The sequence below is a fragment of the Geospiza fortis genome, unplaced genomic scaffold (assembly GCF_000277835.1).
Source record: "Geospiza fortis unplaced genomic scaffold, GeoFor_1.0 scaffold325, whole genome shotgun sequence".
NCBI classification, from domain to species: domain Eukaryota; kingdom Metazoa; phylum Chordata; class Aves; order Passeriformes; family Thraupidae; genus Geospiza; species Geospiza fortis.
In genome coordinates, this window is record NW_005054427.1 from 757,801 (window position 1) to 775,874 (window position 18,074).

Here is an 18,074-nt window from a genome sequence, read left to right on the forward strand (position 1 = left end):
TGCCATAGATGACCTTTTTCTCTCAAGGTGGCATTTGCTTGTCTTGGCTTATTTGTAGCTTTGTTAAGTTAATAATAATAAAAAAACAAAAGGCGGAGTGAAATTTGGCAAAGTTATCCTCCTTATTCTTAATGTGTTTGGAGCAAATAAGTCCATTCTGCTTACATACTGACAGGAGCTTAGGAAAATTACAGGAGTAATATATGTTCACCTGACAATACTGACAAAAGGTTTTTGATGGATGTTGCCTAAAGTGGAATGGGGTGAAGGAGTATAAGTGGTTTCTAGTGCATATAAGAGGCAAAGACTTTGTCTGCCTCCCAGAAGACTTCACAAATGGTATTGCTTTGTCACACTAAATAGGAGGTGGAAAACTTGTTGAGGCTAAACTAAAGATTTTTTTCTTTGTCCTTCCTTTGGACAGCCTGACCTTCTTTGGTCATTAAGGTAGGAAATCAAGCGATGCTTTGTAGCAGTTGTCTATTTCCTTTCCTCTGTGCCTTGTGGTGTCGACTTAGTTGTAGGGTTTTTTTTCTTTTTTTTCCCTTTTAGTAGTATTTCATAGTCTAGACAGAGTACTTTTGCACAAGAACAAGTACTAAGGTTCTCTCAAAATAACTGAAGTTCGTATGTTTTCATGTTGCCCTAGCTACAGTTATTTGCACATGATTCATCAGATTGTAACTCATGCTAGGCTCTCTTCAAGATAATGAATCTGTTAGTATGTTTATGTATTGTGGCCATAAATTAATATGTGGATGTAATTCTTAAGCTATATCCTTTTTAAGGGGACAAACAGAAAATCTAAGCAACATTTGTATTAATGAAAAGTATGCTGTTCTAAAACATCCACCTTATAAAAATGTGTTTGTACATACAATAATCCTGTGCCATACTCCTTGTCTCCCCACATTCTGTTCCCATAATGATAGAACTTAGCATATTTTTTCCTTCTAATGGATTCTTGTCTTGTTTTAGCACCTTCATGGGGTAACATGACCAAGTTGCTGACTTAGGTAATATCTCATCTGAGTCTCAGCTTTGATTTCTTACTGCCTGGTTGATATATTACATACCTCAAATAGCTGGGTCTAATTCACAAACATTAGTGTTATTTGTTAGAACTGGCTTATCAGTTTGGTACTGCCCAGAACACAAAGGAAAGGTTTTGGGTTGTGTGAAATAATACAAACAAGACAAAATCATAAGACAGTAGATACAATGTTGAAAGAGTTAAATTTTAATATTGTGTATTTAAAGGTGTTACTAGATTTCATGTCTGATGTAATTCTTGGGTAGTGACAGTATAATCATGTTAAGTTGCATTAATAACATCCCACTTATGGATGATTTTTTACAGGTAAAAACATCAGCAGAAAGAACAAAGTTGCAGGTGTAAGTAAACAGAACACAGAATCTGTGGTGGTTACATGCAACTGTTCTTATGTGTCTTGATGCAATTATTTTTATTTCCTCCACAAAAATACCAGGATGTAACATGGGAGGTTTGGCCCAAAATCTCAAGTACGTGAAAATGTCAAGTACCTAACATGTGCTGTAAGACTCATGAGTCTGTACAAATGTTCTTTTGTTTACAGGTGTCTTGAGCTGGTACTACTATGTGTCTATGCCAATGCCAGCATCCACCTTCACTATTGCTGTGGGGTGCTGGCAGGAAGTTAAACAGCAGTCCTTCAAACAAAAAGCTGCTATTGGAACAAACACTGAGGTTTCCTTGCCATCATCACAAACTGATTTAAGGTTGGTGTTTATAATATTATTGAAAAATTAGATATATAGATATATAGATATATAGATAGCATTTCCATTTACTCTGTGGAATGTGAAAATGAGTCATATTAGCACAGGAATCAAAATAGAACTTGTTTAATCTGAACAGAAAAATCTTGACAGGAAAATAATTCCAAAGGCATTATTCCATGGGAGTGGTTCTTTTTATGTGAAAGCAAGCTACTTAGTGAGCAACAGGATTTGTAAACTCTGCCGTCCATTAGATTTGTATCCTGTATACTTAAAAAAACACTCTGCTGCAGCAATGTCGGGTGCTGTCTTTTTTCTTAAAATACTTGACTCAGTCCACTCTGGATACCTAATGACTCCTACTGCAATATTTCCTACTTACTTTTTTGTACTGCTCCGGTCTCATTGCCCAGTTAGAGCTGGCCTGTGCAATGGTTTGCCTGGAGTGATGTGTAATGACCAGGTACATGAAAGATCTAGTACAGTGGTCCTATAAAATAGAGTTGGACCAATGATTATTAGCTGATTTTGACCAAACTAGTAGAAATGTAACTATTTTGGACACATCTATTCCTCCTCCCAGGCTAGTTAAAACTCATTAAGTTTGAATTATGACAGAGTGGTAGATGAGCAGAACAACATACCCCTGAAAATAAGATTTGAAGATAGAAAACAAGTTTCTGGAAAAATACCATTTGCTTTCACATGTATTCACCTTAGTTAGCAGAAGTCTCAGACATGGGACTTGATTTCCTCATATATTACTCTCAGCATATCATAGCATCACAGAACAGCCCAGGTTGTAATGGACCTTGAAAGTTCATCTGGTCCATTCTTTCATGGGAAAGGGCTTACATAAAGATATCTAACACCCATTGGCCCTTGTCTTGGCCATGTGTCTCCGTGTGAAGAGAGCGACTCTGTGCCCTTTCTGGATGACCCTCAAGTACTGAAACTGTGATGAGGTTCTCTTTCCTCTTTCCTGGAAAGTCCTATCTCCTTCTGTCTTTCCTCACAGGGCAGGTTCTGCAGCCCCTTTGTTCATTTTTGTGTCTTCCTTGACTTGTGAGACCCAGCAGGAGAGGCTCTGCTTCCCGTGGGCACTGATCGACGAGCTGTGCTTGGGGCGTGCTGATCCGCTCTGTCCCTGTCTGCCAGCGGTGCTGATCCGCTCTGTCCCTGTCCGCCAGCGGTGCTGATCCCCTCTGTCCCTGTCTGCCAGCGGTGCTGATCCGCTCTGTCCCTCTCTGCCAGCGGTGCTGATCCGCTCTGTCCCTGTCTGCCAGCGGTGCTGATCCGCTCTGTCCCTGTCTGCCAGCGGTGCTGATCCGCTCTGTCCCTGTCCGCCAGCGGTGCTGATCCGCTCTGTCCCTGTCTGCCAGCGGTGCTGATCCGCTCTGTCCCTGTCTGCCAGCGGTGCTGATCCCCCCTGTCCCTGTCTGCCAGCGGTGCTGATCCGCTCTGTCCCTGTCTGCCAGCGGTGCTGATCCCCCCTGTCCCTGTCTGCCAGCAGTGCCCCTGCAGCTCCAGCCCAGGGCCTGATTGTGCTCATAGCTGCAGTGCCACGCCTGTGACTCCTGGTCAGGAGGTTGTCCCCTGAACTTCCGAGTCCCTTTCAGCAAGGCTGCTCCCCAGACATGCAGGTCACAGCCTGTGCTGGGCCCTGTGGTGGTGCCACCCCAGGTGCAGGACTGTGCCCTTGTCTCTGCTGCACCTCGCACTGCTCTGGCCAGCCCCACCCTTTCAGCCTGTACAGGTCTCTGAGATGCCTCTCCCTTCTGATGTGTCCACCTCAACAGCTAACCTGTGAGGGTGCTTTCAAATCCATCACCCAGAATGTTTGTGAAGATGTTGAACAGTGTGGGGCCCAACACAATTTCTTGGGGAACTCCACTTGTGACAAGCTGCCAGTCTTAGTGAAAACCACTGATCTCTACTCTCTGAGTGTGGCCTGTGCAGCAGTTTTTGTACCCATCTTGCAGACAACCTATCCAGTTTGTATGTTGCCTGTTTGTCCAGGAGAAGGCTGTGGGAAAGTGTGGCCAATGGTTTGCAAAAGTCCAGGGAAACAAGATCCACTACTCTTCCCGCATCAACAGGAATTGTTATTTTATTGTAGAAGGTGATTTGGGTTATAAGTTTTTATATATTTAACTTTATTATTTATTAATTTATTTAACTTTATTTTTTAAGTGTTTAACATTTTCCTGTTACTCAGTTTGAAACTTCCCTGGAAAAATACTTCTCTTTTAGGCAGCTGTTTCGAATAATACTTTGTTAGCATTAAGACAGTGGAACTACTGAGACATTGGAACATTACTTTTAAAATTGATGTTTTTGTTGGAATTTAAAATTAAATTATTCTAATGACTTGCAGCTTGACTAATTTTGGTTAAAAAATAAAAATGAATCTTGAGAAAAGAAATTTTCATACTTTACATAGGATCATTAAGAAATATCTGTTCTAATTTTGAAATAATTGATAGATTTGATGAGCTTCTAGAAATTGCTTTGTGTTAATTTCTTTGCTACTTATATGTTTATATTATGACTGCCTCTGCAAGAATAAGCTGAAGCTGTATTCCTCTCCAAAGTACAGCACATTTGGTAATAGGAATTTATTTATTATTGATTATTAATTACTAATTTATTTATTGATTTTAGTGCAAAAGATTATTCTGGCTCAGTGTTGATAGAAAGTTAAGAATGTGTCTCAGATAAGATAGTGGAGATAAAATCTAGGGTAGCAGGAAAAGAAAGGAATTCTGAAAGAAGCTGTTGAAATGTGTAATGCAATTTGTGTCCAGGTGCCAGTGAGTTTTACCTGTAATGCAATTTGTGTCCAGGTGCCAGTGATTTTGACCTAAGAAGGCTGTATCAAAGTAAATGTTAAATGGAGTTACTCAATTTTTATAATAAAATGCAAAGTGACACTGTTTTAGAGTAGAAATATACTAGATTAAACCACCCTTCCAAAAAATTGTGTAGTAACAGATGTGGATTCTTTACATATGTAGTCAATGAAAGGACATCGAGTCCACTTCTTTGACAGAAAGACTTAAGTATGGTACTAGAGTGTTAATACATCAGCAAAATCTCATCCTTTTCTACATGTCATCATTTTGTTTTCTCTGTCAGCATGATCTTCCAAGCATAAGTGCTTTGGGCAATGCTAGGTGCTTTGCCTGTCGAGGCACAGTAGAACCAGATTACTTAAACTGAAATTTCAAACCAAGGAGAGGCTGTGCACTGTAGAGAACATAGGCTGACAGGTGAAAACATGAAGCTGATTTCTGTTTAGATAAGAATCTATTTGGGCAGATAACTTATTGTGAAGGTATATGACTCAGTGTTTAGGAAGGATTTGATTTACCTCTCCTTTCTTCCAGCTAGAGCTCTAAATATCCTGTAAAAGTTCTATAAAGTAAGGTTGGCCTTATGTGGTACTATTGAATGTCTAGCATGATGAGCCTAAACTGTTTTGTTTTTTTTTTTTTACTTAATAATAATAAAAAAATTACTCAAAGCTTCTGGAGAAATTTAATAACAACAACAACAGAAAAAAATCCCTCCTGGAATTACATTGATATTGAACCTAAAATACTTGTATTAATGTTATGTTAATATGCATAGAATTTTATTTTCATAGCCAAGTTTGAATAGGAATTTTCTGAGTAAATATATTTGTATTCTTATTAGTTCTCTTTACATATATTTTGAGCACTTATTCTTTTGATGTGTATCTGTTATAAAAACAGGGTGTGACTAGTCACTCTCTAGTTATGAGTCCTACTCAGATGTAGTAATGAGTGTTTCAAAGTGCTACACGTGTGAACTGGGTGACAATGCAAGTGAGCCTGTTGGTTCTATGGAAATTAATTCTGTCATTCTGATATCAAGAGAATATCCATGTCTTAGCATAGTTAGTTGTGCACATTTCTGATACCACAATTAAGTATTGTTTTGTTTTGTTTTGTATTTCCAGGTGGCATGAAGAAATCTGTGGTCATGTGGAATATCCCTGCCGCTTCCAAAATCCTGCTGCCAGGTTGCAAGCAATCATTCCTTATAGAGTCTTTGCTCCCTTGTGCCTTATGGAAAGCTGTGAAGAATATTTGCTTCAACTAGTTCCTCAGTGCCTCTCAGCTGCTTATGCCACACTGGGTACCCACCCCTTTTCCAGGCTTGATGTTCTGATAGTTCCTTCCAACTTTTCCAGCCTCGGAATGGCTAGGTAAAGAAACTTAATAATATCCAATCTGCAGTATTTTGTTAGACTCTTTCTTACCAGCTAGTTAACAGTGTCAAGTTGCTGTCAATATAAAGTTCCTGAGCTATTTTTCTCAAACCAAACTTAAAACACTTGTTCTGACTTCATGTGAGTAGGTTTGTTTGCCTCCTTAGTGACCTTTAATTTTAGTTTTTACAGAGCATAGGGAAGGGGAAATATAAGCTTATATGCAGGTGTGAATTTTTACATTTGTCAAACTGAAATTCTTTAGCTGGTTTTGTTGATTTAAATACTTGATGTCATTGTCTTGTTTTCTTTTGGCATTGATTTTAGCCTTATATTTTGACAGAACAGTAGTATGTTAAAATCCAAATCTAGAGTTTCTTCATAAGCATTTCCAAAGTGTGGGTTTCTAGTCAAACACTTATCTTCAGAAGCTGAAGGCAAATAGTAAGGACTATATTATCAAGTTTTCATGGAATTGTGAAGGTTTTCAAGCCCGTGCAGGTACCTCTGAATGGCACCTGTTCCCTCCAGCAATTTGACTGTACCACTCAGATTGGTGTCATCAGCAGACTGGCTGTGTGCATTTGATCCCACTGTCTGTGTCTGTTAAAAATACACCGAACAGTGCCAGTCCCATTACTGACCCCTGAGGATACCACTCATCACTGTTCTCCTTTTGGACAATGAGTTATTCACTGCAACCCTTTTGAGTGTGACCATCCAACCAATTCCTTATCCCCTGAGTGGTACTTCCATAAAATCCATCTCTCCATTTTAGAGACAAAGATACAGTACATCACAGTATCCAATGCTTTTCATTCAAGTAGATGACATCAGTTTCTTTTCCTTTGTCCTCCACTGTTATAACCCCATCTTAGAAAGCCACCAAACTTCTCAGGCATGATTTTTCAGTAGTGCAGCCATGTTGGCTGTCACCAATCACCTCTATATCTTTGATGTGCCTTAGCATAGTTTCCAGAAGGATCTGCTCCATGGTTTGTTGGACCTTGAGTAGAGACTGGTTGGCCTGTAGTTCCCCAGGTCATCCTTCTCTATCTTTCTAAAAATGGGGGTTGTGTTTCCTTTTTTCCAGTCCCTGGGAACTTCACTGATGCCAATGAGATCATGGCCTTGCAAACCATGTTTGTTCCCCATGCTGCATGCATTAGCATGGAGGCTTTTAAGCTGATTTGAGGAAACTTACTGGCACAAAATTCTTTTGCGGTGCTCTTCAGGTGCCCTTGTGCTGACCTGTGACCTCTCTCCAGGCTCTGGGCATCCTATGAGTGGGGTGCATTGAGGTTCCCCTTCCCCAGCAACTTTAAAGCTATCTTCTCCAACCTGGCAAGCCTAGGACTAAAGGTGCTCTTACCCTTCTCTGACTGATGGACCCCATCAGCAGGCCAGGTTTCACCAAGTGGGTCCCATGGTCCAAGTCGCCAAATTCCTGGTGACTTTAACCAGTCTTATAACCTTTAGCTGATTGGACTGGCCCTTTCAAGCTGTAGACTTTTTTTCCTACATCTTTCCTCTTGCAATCCTCTTTTCAGTTAAAAGTCGAAAATTATGTTGGCACATTTACAATATTGTATAGGTTTTAGTAGAAGTTGACTTGCTTTTTAAATTTCATTTAGATCTAGAAAATGTAAAATTTTAGCATTCAGTCACCCTTTTCTGTCATATAAGGCTCGCTGCTTTCTAGATCCCCTTTGCTGGTTACTGAGTTTTCAATGAAGGCATCAAGTTGGTTTGTGCACCTACCACAGGTTCTCCAGTTCTTTGCCTGGTGGTTTGATTTGAAGTGAGGTGTGGTACTGTATGCCATATTCTTGAAGCCATATGAAATTTGCTGCTGCTCAATAGTCTTCTGTGACTTCAAAGGCATGGTACTAGAGGGTTGGCACAGGGCCTTGCTATAACTGGGAAAGAATCCAGCCATTTGACTTAGCTGTGAGATACGAGCAGGGATCTGTGGAATTGTGAAAGGCAAGGCATACAAATAGTTCAAAATGAAAGAGAAAGCAGACAGTGATGTCTGGGCCAAAATTACAGCACAGTACAGTAGGAGAAATCTTCATTATTAAGTTGTTGATATGCTATTGCTCTATGGGAAATTTTCAGTGCCTTCTCTGCATGTATCTTTCCCAGAGTTTATAGGAAAAAGGTACCTGCAGGGAATTCTGTTGCAAAACCATCTGTCATTATCTGAGTCCAGACTCTGTGTTCAGAATACTATAATTGTGTTTTATTTTTGAAGTACATGAGAAAAAGCTATGCTTTTATTCCCCTATGCTTCATCTAACCGCTGTCAGTTCCAAGCAATCGATATCATTGAAAATAAGGATGAAAGAAGGGGTGTGCATACTTCCTGATGTCTGTCATTTAACAGTGCATCAAGCCAAACACATTCAATTTTTTAAAAATTTAACTAATGTAAGAACTAATTAAAGGTGTTTAAATGTCAAGTTGTATTTGGGCAGGAGACTGTTAAGTGACTCATAATAGCTCATTTGTTCTGTGTTTTATGTGATTTTTCCAATAGAAGCTTCTGTGTATATAGCAAGCTACTTAAATAGTTAATTCCTATGCATGCAATGATAACTGCCTCAATTGCTTAAGGTAACAATTAAACTGTGTGCAAATCCATGTCAAAACCCACACAAAGAAAAAAAAGTTAGCTATTACCTTGGGTTAAAAAGGTTGCTATAGTGTTTATTTTTTTATCTTCTAGTCTATCTGTAAGCAGTACAAACATAATACAGCATGTCAGCACACAGAAGCTATTGTTATGAGAACTCAAATTGGACTCCTGTCTACCAGGGTAGGAAACAGACATGAATTTTAGTAATTATCTGAAGTATTAGGGTTATACACCATTTGGTACTTTTCTTTGTTCCTCCATTAATTATACTTACTGTGTTTTTCACATCTCAAAATGCTTCTCCTTGTTTAAGAGAGATGTTTCCCCAACACATTAGATTGGTATGAAATTATGATAGTTCTTGCACAGAATTATCTAATTAGGTGTTTTGAATTGCCTGTTTCAGTGGCAGCTATTGTGGGTCAGCCGCATTTCTCTTGAAGTCTGACAGATGCATTATGAGCAAAACCATAGTTGAAAGCATATTCATTGTACTTGTGTTTTCTGTTCATATTTTCCTGTGTTTTTAAATTTGTTATGGACTTCTGTATGGAAATATATTTATGGAGGAAATATAAAAATAATTTCCTCTTGCTTCCTATAGATCTTTGAAGACGGAGGGTTTAGTTTTGCACACTTTAATTTTACACTGTTTTAGTTTAAGTGATCCTGTATAGTTTCTCCTAAATTCATGCTAGTAAAAGAATGATGTGGCCTACACATCTTTATTGGTGATATGATGTTGAACTGTACAGAAATTAAATTCATAAAGCATTGTGGGCCAAATTTAAGTAGCTTAAAAGCCGGAGATTCAACGCCTTCTCTAGAATGTTGAGAATGTGATGAACATGTAACAGCAGTTAGTTATCTAATTTTAAGTTCTTTTACTAGCAGAAGAGAGTGAATTGGAGTAAAAGGAATAGGGAAGTGTGTCAGACTACAAGGCCCTAGAGATTCTAATTAGGTTGTTCATGGAAGAGATCCTTGACCATATACTGCATTGAAAGATGCATATCATTTATGCACTCAGAGAATGAAGAGGTTAAAATCAGATTAAAAGTAGCACTATGTTTTGATGTTGTTGATAATATGGTACTTCCTGAGGAGTTGTTGACCCCATTGGCATTTAAATATCAGAGGTATTTAACAACAGAGCATCAGTTGCAGATGCTCTCATATGAGCCAGCAGTTACACATAAACAGAGCTGAATGAAAGATTTCAGATGAAAAGTAGGGTATTCTGTGTATTCACTGGTTGTTTGGGCTCTTCAAATCAGTTCACTCCCAATCCAGTTTTGTTGATCCCATTTGAAATCCTAGTGTTCAGGCGTCTCTTCTCACAATTCTTTTTTTCAGAACCTGAAGAGACTCTGAATTCCTTGCTCTTTTTCCTTCCCTGAGGAAAAATATTCTTTCAAATACAGAAACTCTAACTTTTAGTGCCACCTGAGCTTGCACTTGAGACTTTGACTTTTCTTGCAGTGTTTAATTACTTTAGATTTTTCATAGTCACACCAATTCCTTGTGTTTCTGTGCTGTTAGAAACTGCTTAGAATCTTCTACTTCTTCAGAGCAAATGTGCTAATGTTTATTTTACTCTCCTGAGAACTGTAAGCCTTTGCATCAGTTGAAATTCTCTTTTTGAAACAATGGTTTTTAAACTTTTGTTTCCAGCACACATTGTTTGAATAACGTAAGATTACTGCTTTTTCTGTTTGAATTAATGTATTAATGTACTACTTTTGTACTAAGTGCTAGCACAAAGAAATGTTCTTATCCTAGTACCATGTATAAATAATCTTTCTAGGTGCATCAAGTGATGCTGGGATCTAGAAGAGTATGATGAGGAAGGTGTCCTTTGGTATATACCACACTGCTACTTTTTCCTGAAACTCTTAGTACTTGTAGTGACTGTGGGATAGATGGGCATCTGGTCTAACCTAGTTCTTCTGAACTTACAGATGATTTTGCCCAGCAAAGCTAGTGGAACCAAAGAACTTCTGAGCAAGATTCTGACATTTTCAAAACAGAGTCCTAGTGTTAGATAATTTGAATTCTATTTAGGCTCTAAAATTAGTGGCCTTATTTTCAACTCTGCTGGACACCCTTGAAACCCAAATGGTGTTTCATGATGAGGATGCTTGGAATATTTATAAATCAGGTCTGCTTGTATAGCTGACTAAATATGGATTTAGGAACCCAGCTTTAAATTCCTGTTCATAAAGATCTTACTCATTCTTCTCCTGTCATGTTAAAAAATTGTCTTTGGTACATACAGCTTTCTTCTTTGAAGAAAGAATATCTGTTTCTTCAAAAAATGTTGTAACAGCAGAAGTCTTGAGTCTTTTCAGTCTATGTCACCAAGGTTGTAAACTTCTTAAACTGAAAAGAGAAAAGGCTGAAGCAACCTCTTTGATCAGTGCATCTGTAGCCATCATTTGTCTGTTCTGGATGTCTGCAGTGTTGCGATGACAACTGACAAGCCTATAGAAAATCAGCCAGGGCTACTAGAAAACATTCAAATGTCAAAGTTAAATGTAAATATTGTTCAGTCTTGCAGAACTGTGTTTTACTATTTGATACTACTGTAGAAGCTTTTTCTGAGTCAATACAAATGTAGACACACTTTTTTGCACATTTCCAGTTGTTTTAATTTGATAAAATATTCACAAGAGTAATCCTTTAATATTTAGGTTATTTTTTGCATATCACTTGTTGGTTATCCACACAGAAATAATAATGTACAAAATATCAAGCAAAAAGTAAAAATATGGTGGAAGAAAAATTGAGTCTTAGCTGTGATAGCAGTAAATCAGAGTATGTGGCTGTACAACACAGACATATGGACCTAGTGGCATTTAGAAGTTGCATGAATTGACACAAAGAGGTAACCAGGGTAACCACCACTTTGCAGCTGAAATGCAAAGAGTAGATTTATTTCATTGACCCACTAACAACACTGGGCAGAGACCCAGAGCAACACAGGCTCTGTTAGGCTTAGTTCATCCCAGTGCAAAGAGACCCACAGCAACACAGCCTCTGCCAGGCTTGGTTTGCCTGAGGGCACAGTGGGGCGCCTGCTGCCCACCCCAATATATCTCATGCATACACCGCTCATTGCAAGGCAGTATTTTTATGATCTTGCTCTCTTCCAGCAAGAGGCTCAAGCATATACAGAGTTATCTCTGTGCAGGAATTCTACTTTTCCAAAGAGGTAGAGAATGAACACTAGGCATAATAAATGGAATTTTACAACAGTGACAGTTGTAGCATTCCCACCTGCAAGGTTACTTAGCGAGAAACTATTCTCTCCTTCTTGCCAAATATTCTGGCTTTAACCCTTTCTTGAAGATATTTGCTGACCCTTAGCTGAAGTCTGAAGTAGGCTTTGTACCACTGCAATCACGGTCCTCCATCCAGCTGTCATTTTGGTATCAAAACAGGATTCAGAGTACTTGAGGTGTAATGTATTTCCTTATTAATGTGCCTCGTTGGTCTTTTAACTCATAACATTAAAACTGTCATTTTAACAGAGAAACCAGATGCGTGTTCTGCAGCATCAGGGGGGTTTCTTTTGCATTTCTGATAGTTTTCCAAAGAGGTATCTCAGTGCTTTTGGAAGACAAGGTACAATATTTGCCTATCATAAGATGCTTCTCTTATGGGATAGTATCACAAGACAATAACATCTCAGTCTGACCTTACTGACCAAAATTGATGCAAAAAAGGATGTTTTAAAACATGTGGACTTACTTATGTTTCAAGTATGTAACTTTACATTGTTACTATTTGTAATTTTATGAGATGAATAAAGAGTTTTAGGAGTTTAAAAATCACTTGCTACTTTTGGTGTGTGGCACATGAATTCTTAAAAGGGCTTTTGGTCATTGAAGCTGGAGAGGTAGTGGGGCTTTTTTGATGCTACTGTAAAATGGTAACTGTGTGTTTTTAAATTCTAGGATTAGAATTATGGCAGAGCCTGTTAACATCATTATAGTTAAATGTGCCTAAGCATTTCCAATATAAACATGTATATCAGTGGTTTATAGCTGTAAAGTCCTGTTCCCAGCTTAAAGCTGACATTTAGTGGTTTGGCTTAGGAAAAATGGGTGTGGCTATTGTACACACATGTGTGAGAGACCAGCATGTTTCTATGCACATTGTGTTTGTATATATATATAGTATATGTGTATGCCTAATATATATCCATACCTGCCCTTTACATATGTGCATATATAGGTGTGTAGGTAATACTAATGATTTTATTTTTGTTATATGAGTTGCTTGGCATTTATAAAGTAAAAGTATAATTTTCCCTCAAAAGTGACCTGTTTCTAGAGAGCTAGAACATGGAGAAATGAGAAAAATTAATTGTCATTATTGAACACTGAGTTTGTGATTTTGAAATTAATTTTCAGAATTCTTTCTCTCTGTGTCTTATTTTTTACTTTTGCTTATAGATCAGTAGCAATATCTATTGTTTAATATTCAGTCAGCAACATTAGACCATTCCACTTAACTTCCTGAATGATATAAATAGTAGAGTGCTCATAAATGCAGAGATTTTGCAGGTATATGCTGTGAGTGGTAAGAAAGAAGATAAAAAATGCTACCAATTGTTTTGAAGCCGTAAGCTTAATTTTTAAAGGGCCAAAAGAAAGACAGTGTTCAAAGCAGCCACAGGCTTCTGTCATGCAATTATCTCTGATCTGACTTGCTATACCAAGTATGGGAAGCTTTCTTAGTCTCTACAATAATTACTAGTAGTCTGCAATTTACCAGCCCCACCTAGAAAGAACCTGATCCAGGTAACAGATTTTAGATTTTAAATGTAGACTGCAAGACCAATCACACTTAAAACAAATGGAAGTACAGAGAAATCATTAAATACATGCATATTACTTTACCTCTTTACAATTGCCAAGTGCTAATGATTTTTGCTGTGGATTTGGTTTCAAGTTGAAACAAAACCCCACCAAAATTATGCAAACAAATTGGTGGCTTTATTTTCTTTTTTGTAGTTTTGTTTGTTTTGTTACCAACAGGAGTATGGTTTAAGGATCCCTAGCCCTTTTCTTTTATGAGTAGTAGTTTGAGTATTTGCTGGTGACAAGTTGTGTTCCTTAAAACCATGATGTTGCTGAGCAAAAACTGCAGTCCAGCCCTTATGAGTAGTAGTGAGGACTATGAGCAGTTGAGTGATCCATTCCTGAGCTCCATCTTTTGACTCTGGGCAGGGAAACTTTCAGGTTAGTCACAGAGAGCTGGGTAGGCAGTTTTGGTTTGCCTCTGCTCTGCTTGCCTACCCCTGGCCTGGAGCAATAGTTTTGGCTACAACTACGACACCGCACTGTGCCCAGTTTTGGGCTGCATGTTTATGACAGAGACACAAAGTGAATCAGGGCTCTACTAGCATTATTAGCGGGTAGGAGAATATGTTGTATGATAAGAGGCAGATAGAGCTAGATTTGTTCAGCCTGGGAAAAGATATTACCAACTGAGACTAATCACTGTTGCTTGCTACCTGAGGGCATGGTTGCAGAAAAAGAAAGCCAGAGCCATGGTTCTCTCAGAAAGAGGGAAAATATATGAAGCAACATTCACAAGCTGTAGTGATAGATTTCAGACTATATACAAGGAACCACAATTATTGTGGATAAGCACTGAAACAGGTGGTCCAGGGAGCTTGTGGAACCTCCATCTCAGGAGGCAGTGAAAAGAGGCCTGTTCAAGCTTGATTTTTTTTCCCCTGAGATTCCAAGCCTTCAGTGCTTTTACCTGTGATACTCCCTTGGTTTTATATTCTGTTACAAATGACACCTCCCCCTCCATATTACCTGTAAGACTCATTCATGCTGCCATATTACTTTGAGAGCTTTCCAACAATTAAAGTACTTTGTTTTCAGAAAATCTGGGGAACTAGTAGGAATGTATTCTTATTTTACAGGTAAGTAATTGGTGGGTACAGATGTTACAGGACACCTTTTGAAGAAACACGTATATCCTCATTCCTTTCTCCTGTCCTCTCCCTTGCAAAGGTTAAGTAAGGAACTGTGCCCATATCTTTTGGACCTAAACCCAATGTTCTAACTTTTCACCAGCCTTTCCAACCTTTTCTTGTTTGTGATAGTAGGTACTAGCTATCTTCCAAGTTTGAAAGGTATACTCCAAATTTCTGGGCTCCTAGAACTAACAAAAGTCTGTCTTTAATTGAAATAATGTATGGTATTCTGGTTTTCCCTCTTTGTTTAAAAAATAATACAAGCATTTTCATTATTACCTCTAATCCTGGAAGATGCAGGTTTCACATGTAGAAGTTCCAATACACTAAAAATATTAACAGCTATTGAAATTGATGATAAGGAATGGGATTTTTAGTCACAGCAGATCTAATATCCTGATAGAGGGTTCTAATATTAGTCTTATTCATATGGTGTCATCTTCTATGAAATGTTTTGGGAATAGACTGATTCTATTAAATTCTTTCGAATTTGATTCAGAATGTGGTTAAGCCTTTGGAAATGCCCACTAGGTACTCCTGCTGCATGATTAGTTCAAGAAAACCTGTATATATGCTATTGTGAATGTGGTTAGTGGTGGTTTCATTTAGTGGTGCAAGGTTTTGTCCAATGTCAATTTTACTGTTTGATTTAGTTGAATGAAGGAGACATATTTCTTAGAATGTTTTTTGTTTTGTTTTCCACTGGGAAATTGTTTTAGGTGATGTACAGTTACAATATGGAACATTTCATTAGTGATTAAATTTAAGTGTGACTATCATGATTATTTTTCTAAGTATTTTTATCTTTCTGATGATGTATGTAGAGCTCAGACTGAACCAACAGTATAGTATTATACAAGAAAAATGGCTATAATTATTTTCTTGTGCATCTCCCAATCCCTTAAAAAAATCCCCACAATAAGCAAGCAAACAAAATCCTCTTGCCCTCTCTTCATCCTTCAGTTCTACAACAAGTGTTCATGCTTAGCTCTGTGGAAAAATATGAATCCATGAACCAAAAATCACTTATCTATTTTAAAATATGTAATTATTTGAAATAATGTAAAAGTAATTTAAATGGCTAAATAAGTGCAAAATCTGTTCCTTCTCCAAAGATATGACATGCAGTTTATGATTGAATCTGTTTTAAAATAGTGCCTATATTTTTTGTTTGGTTTTCCACCTAATGTGTCCAAAGAAGCAATTCAATTTTGCTCATGCAATTTCAACTTCAGCAGCCAGATAATATATGCAGATGATGGATTTTCTTATTTTTAATATAATACATTGAATGTTATGGTCACACTAATGCTTGTGTAAATAATGAGTGATTCCAGTAAGTTCTGGGTAGATCTGTCCTACATGAATGAAATCATAATTTGTCTGTGAAACTTCAAATTTTATGGCTAAATTGTAAAAAAATGCAGAGGTGGGTGTCCCTATAAATATTTGTGCTTTTCAGCTGTTAGTTGAGATGAGGTAATAAACACTAATGTTCCTAATTTTTATGACGCATACTGAGATATTGTTGAAAATAGGAGTTCTTGTGCAAATCTTTATTTACACTATGGTTTAGAGCTTGTTGGACAAAAAGCTGATTCTAGTGATGGCTTCCTCCTCTTATTTATTTAAAACTGTTGGCACATTGGAATAGGAATTCATTCTCTTACCTGTGATTTATACAGATGTTGTCTTTGTTGGGTGACTGTCAGTTGTATTCAAAGTCACTTTCTGTGAACATAGCAATTAAGCATCTTTAGCCCTTTTTGCCATCAAATGAAACAACAGAGACCTGAGTTTCTACTACATGTGTCAGCTACAGGCTCTTTAGAGAGGGATGTGAAAGACTGTGTTCAGACATTTCCATTCCATAACCCCTTCACGGCATCTCCATGTCTTGATTCCAGTGTGTGTTATACTATGTTCTGAGTACATTTGGTTTAATAATTTGACAGAGGTCTAATTGCTAATTCTCTCTTGCTTTCAGCTGCAGGGGTATAGAAACTGCCAGGAGGTAGTGTGGAGGAAGGCAGAGCCATGGTTTTGAAATAGATGTGTTGTGAGGAAGATCAGATAGAGGATAAGCTGAGGGGAATCATAGAATCATTTAGGTTGGAAAAGACTCTTAAGGTCATTGAGTCCAATCTTTACCCTAACACTGCCAAGTCCACCACTAAATCATGTTCCTAAGTGTCACATCAACATATCTTTTAAATAGATTTTTTAAGATAGAAAACATATCTTTTAAATATCCATTGATAGCCACTCAACCACTTCTCTAGGCTGCCTGTTCTGCTGTTTAATAACCCTTCTGGTGAGGAAATTTTTCCTAATATCCAAATTAAATGTCCCCTGGCACATCTTGAGGCCATTTCTTCTTGTCCTGTTATGTGTTACTTGGGAGAGGAGATTGATAGAAATGAGTAATGACATAGGATCTGTGAGGGAACAAGCCAGAAAATTTAGCTAGTGAACATATTCCAGTCACCATATCAGTAGATGTGGTTTTGCATGGCTTAGTGAAAACCAGGAGATTTCTTTCTAAGCTTTCAAATGATGTATTTGACACCTCTGAGGATAATTTTTTTGAATTAATAAACTTGCTGCAGTATCACTTTGTGAATATTATTTCTGGCTGTTATTATTTTAATTTTGTGTAGTGACTGAAAGCCACAGTAAAGGAGTAGTCTTCCAAAAGTGCCTAATTTGAGCAGAGACTGCATAGCCGTATGAAACAATTCCTATGGAATGCTTTTCTGTTCGGTCTTGGGAATACTACAGCAATACTTTTTTTCTGAAACTTGATAAACTTCATATATTACACAATTATATATTACAAAATTATATATTTCATTGTGTAAATTCATAATTTCTGGAGACTTGGATTATTGCCCTGTTGAAGGATTCTTTTCCCTTTATTTGGGAATGTGTGCATGTTAGATTGCGCTTTAGGGATCTGAGCATCCTTGGGAACATTCTAAAGTGGCAGAAGTAAATGGTAGACAAAAGAGAGGAACATGTTCAGAGGCTGTTGCAGTTGTTTGTTGATTTTGCAACTTGTTGGAATATTTTGTAATTAGTAGTAGTTTGTGTATGGTTTTGTGGGGCTCTTAAGCAAATTGACCTAAAAGTTCTTTTAATTAAGAACAAAACCAAAATCCTGCCCAAAATTGTGAAACAAGGTTACCAAAGGCTTTATGTATTTTTGGACTGACTTTAAGCAGGTTTTTTCACCTCTATTAGCAGGGCTTTTTTGAGTGAATTTCCTATGGACTGGTGCTAGAAGAGCCTGCTTTTCATATTGTTCTTTTTCCTTCTCAAAAGTTAAATTCAAAATAGAATCTGTGATAAGAAGAAATTCAAGTCTAAATTGGTTGTGAAGCAAGTGGAAGGACCACAGAATGCTTACAAACAGAAAGAAATACCTGTCTATA

The 18,074-nt window shown here is 37.7% G+C and overlaps 1 protein-coding gene across 4 annotated transcripts in view; it reads left to right on the top strand.

The window, feature by feature from the left end:
* The window catches only part of AOPEP (aminopeptidase O (putative)), a 184,684-nt gene that overhangs the window by 20,682 nt on the left and 145,928 nt on the right, over positions 1–18,074 (top strand). For all 4 annotated transcript variants that reach the window (XM_005426886.2, XM_031061824.1, XM_031061826.1 and 1 more), the window contains exons 4-5: positions 1,599–1,761; positions 5,747–5,995. In XM_005426886.2, the coding sequence (XP_005426943.1) occupies positions 1,599–1,761; positions 5,747–5,995 (412 nt within the window). The remainder of the gene's footprint in view (positions 1–1,598; positions 1,762–5,746; positions 5,996–18,074) is intronic.